This window comes from Mesoplodon mirus (genome assembly GCF_964341445.2).
Source record: "Mesoplodon mirus genome assembly, chromosome: 12".
Lineage (NCBI taxonomy): Eukaryota > Metazoa > Chordata > Mammalia > Artiodactyla > Ziphiidae > Mesoplodon > Mesoplodon mirus.
Genome location: NC_138988.1, coordinates 68,890,989 through 68,910,427, shown reverse-complemented (window position 1 = coordinate 68,910,427; position 19,439 = coordinate 68,890,989). Strand labels below are relative to the sequence as shown.

General features: G+C 38.7%; 1 protein-coding gene across 3 annotated transcripts in view; it reads right to left on the bottom strand.

Annotated features, from left to right (window-relative positions):
- Positions 1–19,439, bottom strand: part of MAPK14 (mitogen-activated protein kinase 14) — a 72,179-nt gene that overhangs the window by 7,746 nt on the left and 44,994 nt on the right. For 2 of the 3 annotated variants that reach the window (XR_014295550.1, XM_082639029.1), the window contains exons 8-10: positions 18,829–18,900; positions 7,447–7,526; positions 939–1,017 (exon numbers count right to left, since the gene is read on the bottom strand). Coding sequence is in view for 2 of the 3 variants with exons in the window: in XM_082639029.1 (XP_082495155.1) it covers positions 939–1,017; positions 7,447–7,526; positions 18,829–18,900 (231 nt within the window). In the remaining variant the exon portion in view is untranslated. Of the gene's footprint in view, positions 1–938; positions 1,018–3,528; positions 3,609–7,446; positions 7,527–18,828; positions 18,901–19,439 lie in introns of all 3 variants that reach the window. The other variant, XM_082639030.1, reaches the window with a different exon arrangement.

Sequence of the window (19,439 nt, the reverse complement as noted above, 5' to 3'; positions counted from 1 at the left end):
CCATTCCTTAAAGTCTGGGGTGGCAAATTAGCTTCGCAAAGAGAGAATGGTTAAGTCTCTAAGGGCAAAACAAGAAGAGGGGGAGGGAAAAGTACCTGAGGATGACGGGACCTGTAGGTAGAGCAGGGCACACTGCAGGGAGCGCCTGGGTGGGTCTACTAACCACCATCTGTGCTTCGGTTGTTTTCTCCCTCAGTGAGGCACACCGCAGAACAACAGCAGTGGGCTTCCCTGGTGGTGCAGTGGTTAAGAATCCGCCTGCCAATGCAGGGGACACGGGTTTGAGCCCTGGTCCGGGAAGATCCCACATGCCGCGGAGCAACTAAGCCCGTGCGCCACAACTACTGAGCCCACGCGCCACAACTACTGAGGCTGCATGCCACAACTACTGAAGCCCGCGGGCCTAGAGCTCATGCTCCACAACAAGAGAGGCCATCGCAATGAGAAGCCTGCACTCTGCAACGAAGAGCAGCCCCTGCTCGCTGCAACTAGAGAAAGCCCGTGTGCAACAACGAAGAGCCAACGCAGCCAAAATAAATTAAATAAATACATAAATAAATTTATTTTTTAAAAAAACCCCAACAGCAGTGGTGAATGACTCACAGGCTTTTCTCTGTTCCTCTTTCTTCCTGTATCCCTCAGTCTGTTCTCCTAGTGCTCCCATTACATCCTCTCCTTTCCTCACTGTCCCAGCCTATTTCCCCCATCAAATTCTGTGATCATATAAATATATAAGCATGTCATGAGACTGAAAAAAAAAACACCTGACAATACAAACACGGATAATAAATGGCATTATTTACCTCCTTCCAAGATTTAATTAATGGTACGATATTTAGTCAAAAGGAAAAACTCTTCTTCAAATCCCTAACTTATGTCATAACCAATATTGAATATATTGATATTGAACCCATTAGATGAGGATATGGTCAACTTACCCAAGGGATTGGCACCAATAAATACATTTGCAAAGTTCATCTTTGGCATCTGGGTCAAAGACTGAATGTAGTTTCTTGCCTGTAAAACAGAGGGTTTTCAAAATGGCTTTGTTCAGTATTATTGCTGCTCTCAGAGTCTGGGTCGTGTCAAAGAACGAGTGTTAACTGACAGGGTCTGCTAGCTTCAATGTTTATGAATGTCACTGACATTCTTTAAATACTTCTCTCTTACTGCCATCCTAACCTCCTGATTTATGATCAGCACCTTTATTTACTCCTGCTATCACTCACAGTTAAATTTCAAGTGAACAAAAATGCGAACCAATTAAGTTCCCTTTCATTAGCATTCTGGTCACAGCATCAGAAGTTTAAAAAGATATCTAAGAAGTAGACCTTTCTGAGACAGCCTTCCTAAAAAGGCTGCAGTTGGCATAGGGATTGGTATTCCCAAAGAAAGTCTAGGATCAACCGTCTTTTGATGGTGCTGATCTCAGTAGGTACTCTTAGTATATGAAAAGGATATCAGTATTAAGCCTTGCTAACAAAATATTCATGGTGACAAGAAAGTAAACGTAAGCGTTATATATATTATTCTAAGAGGTTCAAACACATTTTAAAAATACTAAACCAATTTAATAAGAGTAATAAAGAATAGTGGATAAGTTACACAGCCTAGGCAGAAATCCTTCCCCTCACCTATAAGATACATCTTCTTGGGCAAGTCTTAACTAGCATATCAATTACCTCATCTGTAAAATATTAGTATTACTATTAGATATTAGTATTTGGCTTGCCTATACCATATGGTTATTGTGATACTCAAGCAAGATAAAACTCATGAGAGCTTCCAACTAAAATTTTGACACACAAAAATTTATATACCAATATAGGTTTTATAAGTTTGATCCTTGGGGTGGGACAGGCCTGAGTTTGAATCTTGACTTTACCACTTTGGGTAAATTACTTATTCTCTTTAAGTCTTCAGTTCTTCATCTATAAAACAGGGTTAGTAACAGTGCCTACCTCACAGGGCTGGAGTGAGGACTAGCGATAACAAAGCAGTACCTCCTTAGTGTGGTACTTGGTTCAGAGGGAGAGCTCAAATAAACATTAGCTGCTATCACTGTTGCCTTTAGAAGGGAAAGCTTGACAATTTCTGGACTTCATTCTAAGGAACTTAAGGTGCTAATAAATACTTTCAAGGACTGACAGCTCTAATCAAGGCAAAACCAAACACTGGTCTTGAGAATAATCATATAAACACAAATGTAACTCATAAATGTGTGTTTCAGATATTAGGTATTAAAGTAAGTTTATGACCTTCCCTGTTTCAAAGAATAAATCCCACTATCAGTCCATCTGAGTAGCTAAGGTAAAACTTCTTTAAAGATATGCATGTATAGTTATGTATGTACGTATATACACACACATACAAGGTTAGAAAAAGTTCTAGCTGCTAGGGCAACTTCACCTTTTAAAAATTTATATATATATATATATAAATTATATCTATAATATTAATACATATAATACAATATTAGTTTCAGGTATATAACAGTGATTCAAATTTTTATAGATTATATTCCATTTAGAGTTATTTATAAAATATTGGCTATATTTCCTGTGCTGTATAACCTATCCTTGTAGCTTATTTCATACATAGTAGTTTGTACCTCTTAATAACTTCACATTCTTAGTCATTGTATGCAGAGCAAGCAGGAGAGGTCCACTTTGAAAAGCAGCTGAGAATCTTTCTGATTTGAAAAGAAAGCTCTAGGAATTGAATTATCGACATGCCTGTTATCCCTTCCTACTTGAGCATGTAGATAAAAGAATGAAGGGAAAACAGAGTTAAGAGACCTGTCTCATGCAGAGAACAATCTTCCCTATAAGATAAATAAAAAGACTACCTTTTGTGTATATAATAATAAATAAAGCTGTGTTGCCAACCTGATTCCCAAAAAGATTAAGGGCACCTTAGAAAGAAGTGCCCCAATCATCTCTGATGATAAAACCAGAGTTAGATTAAGTAGTTAAGCATTGGTAAAAAAGGCACCTAACCCTATCTAAGTGTTCAAATTTATTTTATATTATTTGCATATCTTCTTTTAAATGTAGTACTTGCTAGCATTAGACATTTTTTAGGTTTGTTTGTCTTTTCTTTCTAAATGAAGACTCTTCTTTTGGTCATTAAAAAAATGGATGAATAGGAAAGGATGTTAATGGCCTTAAGTTAATACACCTCCAGCTGAAAATCATTAGATGGTAGCATACCCTGACTGTAGGCATAGAATACTAGGAAGACACGAACTTCCTCTTGAGCACTAAATTCATAAAACTCAAATATAAAAGTAACATCATTTTCTAAGTACAAGCCTGTAAATTATATTCTCAGTTCACAGGATTGGGTGACGTTTTATCCCAAATGTCAACATTCTGTAATAGCACACAGGCAGTCTTTGCCTTAGTAGCCCTCAAGGCACATGCAAGCATTCAGTGACATTGAAAACTGTGTTGGTTATACAATGGCAATAAAATGAGAATGTGGCCCTCTGAATTAGATATCCCTGCACAGTCTATTTGTTCTCACCTCATGGCTTGGCATCCTGTTAATGAGATAAGCAGGGGGAGTCCCCGTCAGACGCATAATCTGCTGAAGCTGGTTAATATCTTAGATGCCTAGTCAAGGGCATTGTTAAGCATACAATGCGAAAAATAACTTTCAACTCAAGTTTTAAAAAAGGCCAAAAAGCCACCCCCAAACAAACAAATAGCCTACTTCCACCCATCCCACCCACCCCAGGCCAGAGCCCAAGGCTGCATGTGAAATCATGCTTCTGTGAATGGCATGAGAGTTAGTAGGCATGTGGCCAGTGACTGGCCATGTGGAGAACAAAAACTTTCTTTTGGTTTTAGCATCATCTTTAACATTAAATATTTAGGCTCCCTGGAAAGAGACTGCCCCTTGGATCCAGGATGCCAGCCAGAGAACTGTTTTCAAGTACTGATGGCCAAAACGTGTTTGCTTGTGGGGTAAATGGAGGGGATTCAGAAAATTCTGACTCAACTTTGGATATAATAAAATGTCCAATATATCCATTTAAGGTAGAGGTTAAATTTTTGTGGCACAGGTTCAGGTGATTCTCCAAAATACCACCCCTCCTAAGGTAAGACCAAGGTGGTATGTGGGTTGATAAGCAGTGCCAAGTTTCAAAGACAGTAGTTAGTGATACATTTAAAATACATGCCACAAACACACAATGGTAAGTGACAGGGAGATGGGGGGAAAGTTAGAAGCTAATGACAGAGACAAAACAGAAGTCACAAGCTGCTGACAGTATTACAGCATGCCACAATGATTTCTCCCACAAGTCTCTTTAACAGGTGAACAGACTGACTTTTGCTTAACAAACATCCTGGAGGAAGTTGGCAAAACACTCTGCAAGTATCTGACAAAAGCAGCACTATGAGGCCTTCCAAATGTATGCGCACGTAGGTAGGTTGTACTCTAAACTTCTCTCATCTAGCTGTCCCATCAATTTTAACACAAACACTACAAGAATTGTGAGTTTATCATGTGTTGCTTATTAAAGTAGAGTGATGGGATTTTTAAAATCCTCAACACAATTCAATAAAAGCCTTTTCATATTCCCTTTGCTGTTACCTATTAATTCTCTCCTTCTGTTGTAGCATCATTTTCAATAAGTACCTGAATCAAGTAATTTCACTTCTTTGTGGCTTCCCTCAATGATTTTTCCACTTTAGCTCATTCTCTGAACTCAGATTCCCTAGTGTTCAGATGACTATAAACACATGTTCAAGGCTGGCTATTAGGAAAGAGCTGGGGCCATGAGCTCCACCCTGCCGTTCATGCTCCCTGGCCCAAAGACAGAAGCCAGCAAATTCAAAAGGTGGTATGAAGTTCTTTTAACATTCTCAATAAAGTTTAGATTTACCTCTACATAAATTACATAACAAACTACTTTGCATGCCAAGAGAAAGAACAAAAGGAGGTCAATAAGTAAACCAGAAATAGGAATACCAGCTGGCTTTTAAATGTTAAAATCCTGTCACCTTTCTCTTCTTTCTTGTGAACAATAACTTGGCCTGCACATTTTCTGGTTTTTTTTTGTCTCCGTTAGTCAAATAGGTTATTATATCCCCTTTTTGTCAGGAAGTTAGGAAGAAAATATTTCCAGAGAAAAATGTGAGAGTGAGTCAGTGAAAGGGCTTTTGCTTTCTTAATATGATTTTTTTTTTGTCCTTTCACTGATTAGTATAGGTATTGGGTCACCAACAAAAAAAATTCTCTCTCCTTACATCCATCGTGACCCATTTATCCCTTCTCATGGCACGTGCTAACTTGTTCTCAGTCAGCCCATCTATTACTGCACTCTCTTACTCAGAATGTCCTATTATTTATTGACTGAATTCCATCAATCAATAAATAATGGCATCACTTCTTCACTACTTTTCAGGAGTAACGAAAATAGCCATTGGCTTTCTCTGTTTACTACATTCCTCCACTAATGAATTTTTTAAATTCACTTTGAAAAGCTTTAAACCATTTTATTCACCTGGCTTTGTTATTTATGCATCATGTGTTCCACGAATCATGTGCTTCTAAGATAAACTAGTACTTGAGCAGTATCACTAACATCAAATTAATCTTGTCTACCCTTTTCAGTGTTTAAATTACTTTTATGCACTAGCCGTAACTATGCAGGAGAAAAAAAACACATTTTCTTACTTCTATACTCAATACAATATTACTTAAGCTCTGTATTCTGATACTTAATTTTATTATGCCCAACTCTATACTAGAGCTGTTGAAATGTTTGATGTGCCCTATATCACATAAAATAAAGACATTTCATTATTAGGTCAGGCACTTACTGTTGTTTCTTTCTTTAAAATAAAAAGATGGATTAATGACAAACACGATCATTTTACCCACACTTTTTCTCTTAGAAATTCTTGTGACTAACAGCACATACCTATAGGGCAGATGGCTGAGGGTGGGCGAGAAGACTGAGAAGAAGCTGCTAGTGGCCACCCCCAGACAGGGAATGCATTTGCTATCTCAGTCTCATGAGCACTATTCATTAATAAACAGAGTTCCTCCCCAACCCCACTCCCTTGCCCCACGTCCTCTCTATTAGCCAATCTTTCTAAGCAAATGCATGTAAGACAAAAAAGCACCATCTTCTCTAAACATCATCCCATATCTTCTTTGATTCACTCCAACCCAGCTTTCTGCATTTCATAAAGCAAAAGAAAACACTCCTTCAGGCTGACACTGTGGTTGATAACTCTGACAATGACTTTCAAAACAGTGTGCAATCGTGAGATTAAAGTTTAGAACACATTATCAGAACATCTGGGATGTATGCTCAGCTCTGTCAAGTGACTCAGTGCGTGACTTGGGCAAGTCACAGTCTTTCTGTGCTTTTGCTTCCTCATCTCAAATGAAAACAAATTAAAAGCCTGCCTCTGGCTACCCAGCAGTCTTTCCAATTGGGCAAAGGGACCCCTTCAGTCAGAAACGCTGGGAGGAGAATCCAGAAAGGCACAACTGGAACTTGGCTCCACAGCTCTTTTTCCCTTTTATCCAACTGCCTGGCAGCAGACAGAAGGGAAAGGGGAGAAAGACTGGGCTTTCATGATTTCTCTCACGCCTCTGGCCCAAAAAAATGACCAACAGCAGGAAATGAGAGCCAAAGTAAGCCAGAGTCATATTCCCATGGCTTCTCTCTAAATGCCTGCTTAGAAGCAGGAAGGCATTAGCTCCAAAGCTTTTTCTCAGGTTACTCAAACTTATAATTACAAAGGCAGGCTGTGGGAGAAGGATTTACAACCCTACTCCTGTGTATCTGAGGTGTCAGGAGTGGGGCTGTTACCTCTGATGGTCTGGAGACTGGGTAGAGAGGGACCCCTGTGGGGGATAACACCTTACACAAGATGTGTGAGTTGTCTATTCTAAAATAATAAAAAGAAAGTAACTTCTGGAAAAGGGCAAGAGAGTGCAGATAATGCACATTTCATTCTTTTAGTGATAAAGCTAGACTAATACATGGTGAGGCTCATGCTCTGAGGATAAACACTAACCAAAAAGTGAAAGGAGCCCTTGAATATATGTGAAACTTTGAGAAAGATGAAGTCAGGGCTGGAGAGTGCAGACAACAAATTTTCCGTTAATCTCTTGGAATGAATTAGAATCTCAGATCTCATTACTGGCATACTACTGCCCAATACAAGCTCCTATGCTCTAGTATTACATACCCAGACAGAGAGAAAACAAAACACACCCATGCATGTGAGCAGGCATGTACACACAGACAGACACACACACACACACACACACACACACACCCCCTTCATCTCGGAAGTCAGCACACAAAGGGCATATGTGCTTACAAACATACCCGGGTCAAAGTACAGACTGACAGAAGGCAAGTGGCAGAGGCTCCCAACAGGGCAGATTATTACAATCAAAGCAACAACTCACAGACTCTGAGGAGATTTTCTTCAAAAGCTCAGCCCCTGGGGTTCCAACGAGTCTTAAAATGAGCTTCAACTGATCAATATCTAATGGTGGACTATAAAGGAAAATGTTGGGACAAAATAAAAATGAAAAACAAACAACAAACAAAACAAAACAAACAAAATACCCCAATAACAAAAATTAAAAACCCCAAACCAAGCCAAAATGGTGAATTCATCTAGGTCAAGCCTTCTGCAGGACGGTCACTTCAAGTAGAACATGCTCCTCCTGTACAAAGATTCAAAATGCGACCACACACATATCCAACTTATATTCATTTTATGCTTCTGTCAACATCCCCTATCAGTAAAGTGAAGCGACTATAGATGGGTACTTAGATGCCAAAGACGGCATGTGAAAACACAAAAGCATCACTCAGTCCATATGCTCAGCCCACACCTACCTCCTTACCTTCCACCAAAGCACCAGTAGCCAGTCAAGCAAAGAGCACCAGTCAGCAGAAGGCCACAGAGAAGAAAGAAGCAGAGAGCATAGGAGCTAGGGATGTACAAGCCTACCTGCGAATATTCCCCTAAGGCTTGATGTAAGGAGCCTGTAATACGACAGGGGCCTGGGAACCTCCCGGGGCCTAACCACTTGAGATGTCCTCCAGAAAACCTCTCTGTCCACACTGACTATGGTAAGCAGAGAATTGTGAGCAACAGTCAGCCAGCAGAGGGCCCCACCACCTCACTGCATCTGCACAGCCTTCTGGAGCGCCATAATAACATAGAGCACATGAGGCTTCAACTTTATAAATGCATTAACAAACCTCACGCATCCCCAGAGCTCTAAATAATAGGCCACAATGCCCAGACCTTTATTGTGGCAGCCAACTCTTCTGTGCATATTCACTACATATGTACATGTATTGACCAGAAGACAGAAACTTTCCATTTATTCTTACCGCTTTTAGCCTTGCCTAAGAAGCTAAAAGGAGAGAAAAAAAAATCTTATAAAATAGCTTTCAATATTCTCTGTAAAAATTTGAATAGCTTATCCAAGTCTATATTGACATTCAGAGGGAAAAGGAGGAGAGGGTGACTATCTTCTGATTCCTGTCAAAAAAAAAACCTGTCAGTTTTTTTGCATGATTAGATCCTTCTCAACTTCAGGTGTCAGCTTGAACTTCCCCTCCTCAGAGAGGCTTCCCCCAACACTCTATGGAAGAAGCACTGCCCTCCCTGTTATTCTCCATCTCAGCACAGTGCTTGATAACGTCACAGTGCTCGTCACAATCTATAATTGCTTAGTTTGCTTATTGTCTGTCACCTCTACTGATCTATGAGGAGAGGGGCTGCTCTGCCTGTTCACCACTTATCCCCAGTGCTTAGCCTAACATCCGCTACGTTGTGGGCACCCAAAATATTTAAGAAGGTACGGCAGGATGGAGAGGAGAGAGAATGCAAGAAACTATTTCTGTTTATGATTATACATATGAAGGCAGGACAGTGTAACTTAAAAATAATGGCCTTTGCAAGCCATAGTTGCCTGAGTTACAGGAATTGGTTACGCAATAATATCCTGCCCCATTCTCTTTTTTTCTCCAGATATGAAACTGGCTTAAACACAACAAAATTCTAGACAGGAGTCAGCAAACCCCAATCTGCTGTCTGTTTTGAAAATAAAGTTGTATTGGAACACAGCCATGCTCATTGTTTATGTATTGTCTGTGGCTGCTTTCAACTTACACAGCAGAATTGAGTGGTTACAACAGAAACCATATGGTTCCCAAAGCCTAAAATATTTACTATGTGGCCCTTTAAGAAAAGGTTTTCAGAACCCCATCGTAGACTCAAGCAATTTATGTTCCATACAAAATAAATTAAAAGCAAGTCCCCTCACAGAAGTTACTTCTGAATTAAGAATAGTAGAGAATAGGGCTTCCCTGGTGGCGCAGTGGTTGAGAGTCTGCCTGCCAATGCAGGGGACGTGGGTTCGTGCCCCGGTCTGGGAGGATTCCCACGTGCCGTGGAGCAGCTGGGCCTGTGAGCCATGGCCGCTGAGCCTGCGCGTCCGAAGCCTGTCCACAACGGGAAAGGCCACAACAGTGAGAGGCCCGCGTACCAGAAAAAAAAAAAAAAAAGAATAGTAGAGAACAACTGTAAATCAACTATACTCCAATATAAAATAAAAATTTTAAAAAGAATAGTAGAAAATTTTGTCCTCTGCAAATGGCAAAAATCAATGTGTTCTGGAGGCTAAAATTTCAATACTGATTTCTTAATTCAAGGTGTTGTCAAGAAAACAATTTTAAAGCATTCATTACTGGGGACAGAACAGGCAGTGGGGACAGATACCATCTTGCTCTAAAATAATCAAATTAACTGTATTACAACAGAATTTAGTATAGGATCCTCTTTGCTCATTTGAAATGATTCAGTTTACAAAAATTTAGTTTCCTCACATTCTTAAGGAACAAATTTAACAGGGTAGCTATCGCACAAGATAAAGTATAGCACATATGAGAAAAAAAACTGGACTACCTGAATTCTCAAACAGGTAGTTTTACAAAAACTGCATCAAAATTGATCTCTAGAAATAATACTAGTGAGATTGACACTCTTATATAAAAGACTTCTGACTACTGAAAATGAGAATCAAGTTTTATACTCCCTCTGAGGAAGACTCTGGGCAGTTTCTCAAGTGTCTTAACTTCACCCCAACATACCTGAAAAGTATGCCACTTCCACTGGTTTCACAGTGGTTATGACAACAATGACTTGGGGGACCCCATGTCGTTCTTCTGCCTCAGCCAGTATGAAACAACCTCAGGCCTGAAGAATAAAGCCCCAATTCCTCAGCCTCAAATTCACGGCCCTCCCTGATTTGGCATCAAGACTCTTTTCTGACTCTCCCTCAAACTATTATTCCTTAATGCACTCAATGCTTCAACTCACACCAAATATTCCAGGCACTTTTAAGCTTCCAACTTCTTATTTCTCCAAGTCATAGAGAGGAATACCCTCCAACCTCCCCTCCTACCAAACCTTTTCTTTCCCTATTTACTCTTCAAAGTCCTGCTCAAACAAGAACTCTGCCATGAAATCTTCCTGGATATCCTGAGTTTGAATTAATTTCTGCTTCTTCTCAGTAACTTATTTATACCTCTATTATAGTATTCTTATCACTGCACCTTGTTTTATAAGCAGAGAGCAGACATTTGTTCAAGTGACTCCTATAACTCACTTTCTCCTGAGTACGATCATTCTGGTTTGGCGGACAGGTACCATCTTACCTCCAGCACTTCCCACTGAGTAGCTCAATAAATATTAACTTGAAAAGACTTCCTGTAATATGCTTTCCAACTCAGCTCCACCCCTCTGTCTTGCCCTGAGAAATCTAGAATGACCATACTCTAATGGAAAGTCTATATACAAAAAAGAAGTCCAGAAAAGTTGCTTCATTTCATATGCAAACGCCCCATCTGAAGTGTTTACACCATAAAGAGTATACAAATACAGTGCAATGAGTGTGTAAGGGGTATGGACAAAGAGCTGGTACAGCATGACAGCCAATACTTAGGAGATTAGTAAACACACAATGCAAAATAAAAATCTACTTAGTAGCTAAAAGCACTTGCATGAAGGAAGTCAAAGCATGCAAACCTCATAGGAAATCACCATAGGTTCTCCAAGAGCTGGCAAATCCATTGAAATACAGGTCAGTCTTCCAATAATACCAGCTACTGTAAGGCCACTACAATTTGTCCAGGCAGTTAAGGCCAGAAGGAGCTTCAAGTAGCTATATAAGCAGAGCAAAGCAAAATTTACCACATTATGACAATTATTTCCACAGCAAGCCATCCTTCTTAACAGGTTTAACCCATTTTTCCCTAGATAGCAGATATTTTTACTGTTAGTCAAAAATGTGTTTTAATTGTAATAATCACAATGTCAAAATTTAAATCACAAATCTCCTTATTTTTCCTAAAACAACTTAGGCTTAAGGTTACTCTTTAGACTAGGTCCTCTGTAACAAAAGTAAAAGGTGACCAGAATGAAAAAGGCAAGGAAAAAAACTTAAGGGTAATGGGGTATTTAGAGGGAAAGTAAAAGAGGGATATTCTATTCACTTCTAAGTGTTCTAGGCAACTCCTAGGAAACCTCTGCAGGCTGGAGAGTTGAAGATGAATAAGAGGACCATTTGCAGAACCTACATGAGACTACTGTTGCTTATGAGCTACAGTCTTCAAAAAAAAAAAAAAAAATCCATATGAGGCAAACTGGAACAAAGACCTGTGGAGGGCTTCCCTGGTGGCGCAGTGGTTGAGAGTCCGCCTGCCAATGCAGGGGACACGGGTTCGTGCCCCGGTCTGGGAAGATCCCACATGCCGCGGAGCGGCTGGGCCCGTGAGCCATGGCTGCTGAGCCTGCGCGTCCGGAGCCTGTGCTTCGCAACGGGAGAGACCACAACAATGAGAGGCCCACATACCGCAAAAAAAAAAAAAAAAAAAAAAAAAAAGACCTGTGGAAATACCCTGGTGACAGACAGGTGGACTAGAATGGGACTTAGCTTACTTCCTTCTCTTCTTGGTCATCAAAATAGGCATTTTCACTGTCATACAAGGAAAAAATTTTAAGGTACTTTAGATTTGTGGACAAGCCTGAGAGTTCTAGCCTTTTCAAATGGGGAAATACATTCTTAAGTTAGAGAAGAAAAGGCAAATAACCTAATAAAATATTTTTCTTCTTCAACATTTATTAGGACACTTGCTTTTAGTGTCTGAAGTACAACTGTTATTTTAAAATGAGAGAATGTTTGAAACCAATGTCTGAAAGAAAGGGGTAGCTGTGACAGGAAGGGGTATATCAGAAGTTTTAACTCTACTGGCAATATTTTATCTCATAATCTGGGTCATATAAACATAGGTGTTCATTTATTATTCCTTGTCTTTTTGTATGTCTGAAGTAGTTCATAAAATGTTTGAAAAAAATCAAAAGAAGAAATAAATAAAGCAGAATTAAGGAGCCAGTAAACACTAATAAAATTCACATAAAGTAGGGCAGCAAGCTGATGGCAGGGGCCTCATTATCTTCTAGTTAATGTCGAAGTTAATGATAATGTCTAGTTAATGTCTAGTTACCATTTCTATTAAAATGAAAGAAGGAAAGAAAAGTTTTACACATGAATGAAATTCACTTGATTACCTAGAAAAGGAAAACAATAATAAGCCAAGGCTGAGATGTCTGGAAGAAAACAGTATTTGACGTGCAACAGGGCTAGGAAACTCATTGTCTCTCTTCCTTAGGCTGCAGACTGTCAAGCATTAGTAGTAATATTTTCTAATTGGCTTACTCTTTTCAGAACCAATGGTTTTTGAAATAATACCTGAAGACACATTCTGTGTCCCCACTCTCTTCTATTATACAGTTCTCTCAGGTGTGTCCACTTGATATATATATACACCCAGTCAACTAGACTTATGAGGAAGGGCTCCATTCTTTAAAAAAAAAGAGTACTATTTTTGAGCTAGTTGGAAGGGTTTTGCAAAGTCACAAATGAGAATAATTTCTAACCTAAAAACATAATTAGCTTTAAGACAAAAATTAGTATATCTTACATATTTAGGGGAACTCCAGGGATTATTAACAACTAGTAACAAAAGATTCTCTCAAGAAGACTAATCGCAAAAAAAAATGAGAAAAAGGTATTATAGGAAGATGATTTGTCAAGATCTAAAACTGCATAGTCCAATACAATACCAATAATCACATGTGATTAAATTTAAATGTAATCTAAAGAAAATTTAAAATTCAGATAAATACACTCATAAAACTATGAGTTTTATGAAACTACAAAACTATTCAGAAGAGAACTCCTTGCCATGATAAAGAGTATTTATGAAAAATGCAGAGCTAAATTATACTCAAGGCTGAAAGATAAGAGCAAGAGAAAGCTGCCCACTTTCACCACTGCTATTCAACATTACACTGGAAGTTCTAGTCAGAGCAATTAGAAACGAGAAAAAAATAAAAGCATCTAAATTGGAAAGGAAGAAGTAAAACTATCTCTATTTGCAGATGCCATGATCCTACATATAGAAAATACCAAAGAATCCACAAGAAAGCTACTAGAGCTCTCAGCTTTCAGCTATGCAAAGTTGCAGGCTACAAGATCAACAAACAGAAACCAGTTGTGTTTCTACACACCAACAATGAACAAACCAAAAAGGAAATTCAGAAAGTAATTCTATTTAAAATACCATCTTAAAGATGCTAGGAAAATACCTAAGAATAACTTTAACCAAGAAAGTGAAAAACTTGTCCACTGAAAATTATAAAACATTGCTGAAAGAAATGAAAGGAGACCTAAATAAGTGGAACGACATCTCATATTCATGAATAGGAAGACTTAATATTGTTAAGATGTCAATATTACCCAAAGTGATCTAAAAATACAACACAATCGCGAGCAAAACTTCAACAGCCTTCTTTGCAGAAATGGAAAAGCCAATCCTCAATTTCATATGGAATTATAAGGGAGCCCAAAGAGAAAAAAAAAATCTTGAAAATGAGAGCAAAGTTGAAGGACTTAACACTTCTTGATTTCAAAACTTACTATAAAGCTAGAGTAATCAAAACAGTGTGGTACTGCTATAAGGATAGACATATAGACCAATGGAATAGAAATGATCTTTGACAGAAATGCCAAACCCATTCAGTGGGAGAGGATAGTCTCTTCAATAAATGGTACTAGGACAACTGAATTTCCACATGCAAAAGTATAAAGTTGGACCCCTACCTCACATCGTATACAAAAATTAACTCAAAATGGATCAAAGACCAAAGTATAAGAGGTACACCCATAAAACTCTTAGTAGAAAATACAGTAAATCTTCATAATCTTGAATTTGGTAATACATTCTTAGAAATGACACTAAAAGCATGAACAACAAAAGAAAAAAAATAGATAAATTGGAACTTCATCAAAATTAAAACTTTTGTAAATCAAAGGACATTATCAAAAAAGTGAATAGACAGCCCACAGATGGGAGAAAATATCTGCAAATCATATATATGGTGAAGGCTCAATATCTAAAATATATAAAGAACTCTTAAAACTCAACAACAAAAAGACAACCCAATTAAAAGATGGGTAAAGGTCTCAAACAGATATTTCTACAAAGAAGACATACAAATGGCCAGTAAACACAGGGAGATACTCAACATTATTAGTCATTAACGAAATGCAAATCAAAACCACAAAAAGATACCACTTCATACCCACTAGGATGGCTATAATTTAAAAAAGAAGAAGGATGGGAGGAAGGGAGGAAGGAAGGATGGAAGGGAGGGAGGGAAGGAGAAAGGAAGGAAGAAATGTTGGTGAAGATGTGGAGAAATTGCTCATACATCACTGGTGGGCATGTAAAATGGTGAAACTGCTTGGGAAACAATGACTGCTCCTCAAAAAGTTAAATACAGAATTACCATATGACTCAACAATTCCACCCCTAGATACATATCCAACAGAAGTGAAAGCAAGGACTCAAAGAGATATTTGTATGTCAGTGTTCACTGAAGCACTATTCACAACAGCCAAAAGGTGGAAACAACCCAAGTGTCTATGAACAGATGAATGGATAAATAAAATATGGTATAGCTCTACAATGGAATAGTATTCAGCCATAAAAAGGAATGAAGTTATGATCCACGCTACAATATGGATGAACCTTGAAAACAAGCTAAGTGAAATAATTCAGACAAAAAAGGACAAATATTGTGTGGTTCCACTTAATATTAAATATTTAGAATAAGCAAATTCATAGAGACAGAAAGTAGAAGAGAGGTAACCACAGGCTGTGGGAGGGAAGAATGGGGAGTTTTTGTTTAATGGGTACAATTTCTGTTGGAGTGATGAAAATGTTTTGAACATAGTGGTGGTGGGTGCACAATTTTATGAATATAATTAGTGCCACTGGACTGTATACTTTAAAAGGGTTAAAATGGTAAATTTCATGTTATGTTTATTTTACCACAATAGAAAAAAGTTAAAATGGCAAATTTTATGTTTATATGCTTAACCACAAAAATATTTTTAATTCAGTTTCTAAGTTTCACTGGCCACATTTTAAGTACTCAATATCCACATGTGGCTGGTAGCTACCAACAGCCATATTGGACAGTACATACATAAACCATTTGTAAGCCTACAGAAAGTTCTATTAGATAGTTCTTAACTAGAAGCTAAAACCGTCAGTTCCAAATGCAAGATAAATAATTGAGGAAAATAGGGAGAAAACTGTGCACTCAAATAAAGAGCATAGTCTAGAGGTTGCCTCAGCATTCAGCTGCATCTTAAAATCATAAATAAGCAGTAGCTGCATGCTTTTCTGGGCAACAGAAGAGTGTGTGGGGCCAGCACATTCTGCAAAGGTTTTAAGAAAATGAGTTTCAGAAATTAGGAGAACAGGCAAACAAGTAGAATATTGGAAAGAAACTAATACCTGAGTCAGATCAGAGGTTTGTATCTATCTTTTCTGGGTTCTTAGTTTCCTTATCTATAAAAACAGAGGATTCAACTAGATGTTTTCTAACATCTTTCTAGGTCCCCAAGTGGATAATTCTAGATTCTTAATTTTTCTGATCTCATTGGTACCTTAAAAAAAAATGAGGAAAAACTGCTAACTAAGTAACTTTTTCAGGGTTAGCCTGAAAAATTAAAACTAAAATCCAACCGGGGTAAACTCTAGTTGTACTCAACACTGGCTGCACACTAGAATCAACTGGGAATTTGAAAAAGTAATAGAAAACACTTTCCTCTCCCTTTGTCAGGCAACCAAAGCTATATCCACATAGATGGCAACTGACAAGAAGGGAGTTATGTATATTACAAATGCAATCCTCTGAATCTGAATGTTCCGATCCAGGAGAACATCTGTCTGAAGGAGCCAAGTAGGAAAGAAACAGTGTATTACTAAAATAAGAATTTTGAAATGAATTTTCATATATTAAAAAGAGAATCTCCTAGTAAAAAGTTTAAGTGCTAGGTTTTCTACCTAAAGTTCGTAGAAGGAAGAGAAGTATGCATAAAAGGGAAGACTTCTAGGGCTTCCCTGGTGGTGCAGTGGTTAAGAATCCGCCTACCAGTGCAGCGGACACGGGTTTGAGCCCTTGTCCGGGAAGATCCCACATGCTGCGGAGCAACTAAGCCTGTACGCCACAACTACAGGGCCTGCACTCGAGCCCACGAGCCACAACTACTGAAGCCCACATGCCGAGAGCCCATGCTCTGCAACAAGAGAAGCCACTGCAATGAGAAGCCCTCTCACTGCAACGAAGAGTAGCCCCCGACTCGCCGCAACTACAGAAAGCCTGCCCGCAGCAACGAAGACCCAATGCAGCCAAAAATAAATAAATAAATAAAATTTATTTTTTTTAAAAAAGAGAAGACTTCTTAGAGGCTGAAAGTTAGCATTTTAAAAGGGTCAAGCCATCAGTAGGCAGCTGTCCTTCAGATAGGACCATAGGACACACACAACTGCTTTGAAACCTTTCTACCAGTAGCCTGCCAAGGGGATCCATCCTTTACTACCTGTTACAGAATTTAAATAAAACAAAAAACTAGCCTTTAAATGATTCACAAGTAGACAATAAAGTGGGAAGATGAAGGGAGAAACTGCTTATCAAAGATCACTGATGAAGATGATGGCTAACATCTGTTGGCAGGCTCTGTTCTAAGTACATTCCAGATTTCATCTCACTGAATTCTCACAACCACCTTATGAGGTATGTACTATTATCAGTATTTTATAGTTAAGGAAACCGAGAGACAGAGGTTAGACAACTTGCTCAAAGTCACAGAGCTGGGAGTAAGTAAGAGCTAAGTAAGATCTCAACCCTGTAAGTCTGATTCCAGAGCATGTGCTCTTAACCAGTATGCTCTACTGTCTGTCTCTCTCTACCACTTTCTGTGTCTATGTAGGTATGAGTGTCCACAACTGACTGTAGATGGAGATACAGATACAAAGAAGAGGAAGAAGAGGGGGAACAGAGGAGAGCATCAGAGCAGTGTGCTTGGGAGGACAGACTAAAGAATGGGACTCTAAGGTATGTACCTGAGGAAAAGGAAAATTACAAATTTTCCCTAATTCTCTTAGCTTGGACTATAATGCATATATCAAATTTCTAAGAAACAAGTATAAGGTAAATGAAGCAAAGGACAAAGGAGAAACACTAGGTATTAAAATTAGAATCTGGGGATGAGGAGGAATAAGGTGAGCTATATAAGGAGACTATACTCTGTATCAATCCAGTAATATTCAGAGGGAAATAAATGGCTGAGGGAAGAGGTTTTTCAGTTCATTAGGAAAGTACACTCTAGCAGAAGATAGAATATGTGGATCGATAACATGAACATCACAGTCACCATAGAAGTATTATCCCAAATGTAAGCCAGTGAACTGACAATGGTTTACAAACTCAATGAGTTTGCTTAGGTGAGGTGCTAAAACAGCTTTTAGGTCTCTAACCATGATAGAACACAGGCAATTGCAGCATCTCTAAAAGCTCAACCAAACCCACGGAGGGCTAGTCAAATGAATTTTACAAAAATCTACAAACCTAATTCTGGACATATATTTCAAAATTCTTCCTTGCCTAAACATCTTCCACCAGTGGAACTGATGGGAGTTACAACAAATCACATTTTGATGATATTATTACTAAACTGTGAAATGGGCATGCAGCAGACAGGAAAGGGGCTAAAATAAAGAGGCCATGATAAACCATAAACTAGACAGTAACTCTGGAAGTAAATTAAGGTTTGGCTACAATCTGGGATAAAAATAAAGTCATGCTGAGGGGAAAAAGAGGCACACGACAGGGTGACCTTATCTCCTTGCTTTTATTATTTGTTGTTAGACAACAAACAAAATGAGTCAGCAGGTGTATCATTACAAGGACCAAATACAGCCTTTTTAATATGTAAATCAAACATACAAGCAAGATATCTCCGATTTATAAATGGTTATCTTGTGTTCATTGAGCACTGGTGCAACGAAGACTAAACCAGTCATTGAGATCTAGAACTTCTCACCAATACACTCAGGTTGCAGAAGGGCCGTGGAAAGATTAATAAGGAACTTGCTGCAAAAAAAGATGACATATGAAAGATTTAAAGGGCTTTCCAGATTATGAGGAATTTTTGCAACTCTCAAAATAAAGCGAAGCCTCTTTCTTGGCAAGGCAAGATACTCAGCAAGAGGGCAGACCTCACAATGCATATCTGGACTATAAAAGCAAGTAACTGAAGGCCCTTCCTAGAGATAGGTAAAAGTAATATACTACCATGGACACCAAAATACAGACAAGAAACAAGAACACAAAACTTTTTAAAGGATACGGTCTGTACCAGGAAACAATGTTCTTCCAGTCAACAGCTCAGCCATTATGCATCCCACTGACCAAATATCAACTGGCAAAATTAAAGAGAAATAAAAGTAATACAATGTCACTATTATCATACTTGGCTACAAATGGAACTATAGTTAAGGGGCGAAATACTCAAATTAATATTTAAGACATCCGAGGTTCAACAATCATACTCATTTTTATAGAAATAAATAAGCTAAGACCTTTACCACATTAAAGGGCTTCATGGGTGGGCTAAGTCAAAACATAGTTATGGCAAGAGAAATAAGCTGTTCACAAAGGGGCAAAGGTTTCTTACTGGTAGAAATGATGGATTCTCCCAAGTAATATTGAGAGGTTAATATTATAAACCCAATGTCTTCAGGCAGAAGTACTCAGAGAATATGCTGAAAATTAAATATGTAAAAAGCCAGGGCTTCCCTGGTGGCGCAGTGGTTGAGAGTCCGCCTGCTGATGCAGGGGACACGGGTTCGTGCCCCGGTCCGGGAAGATCCCACATGCCGCGGAGCGGCTGGGCCCGTGAGCCACGGCCACTGAGCCTGCGTGTCCGAAGCCTGTGCTCCACAATGGGAGAGGCCACAA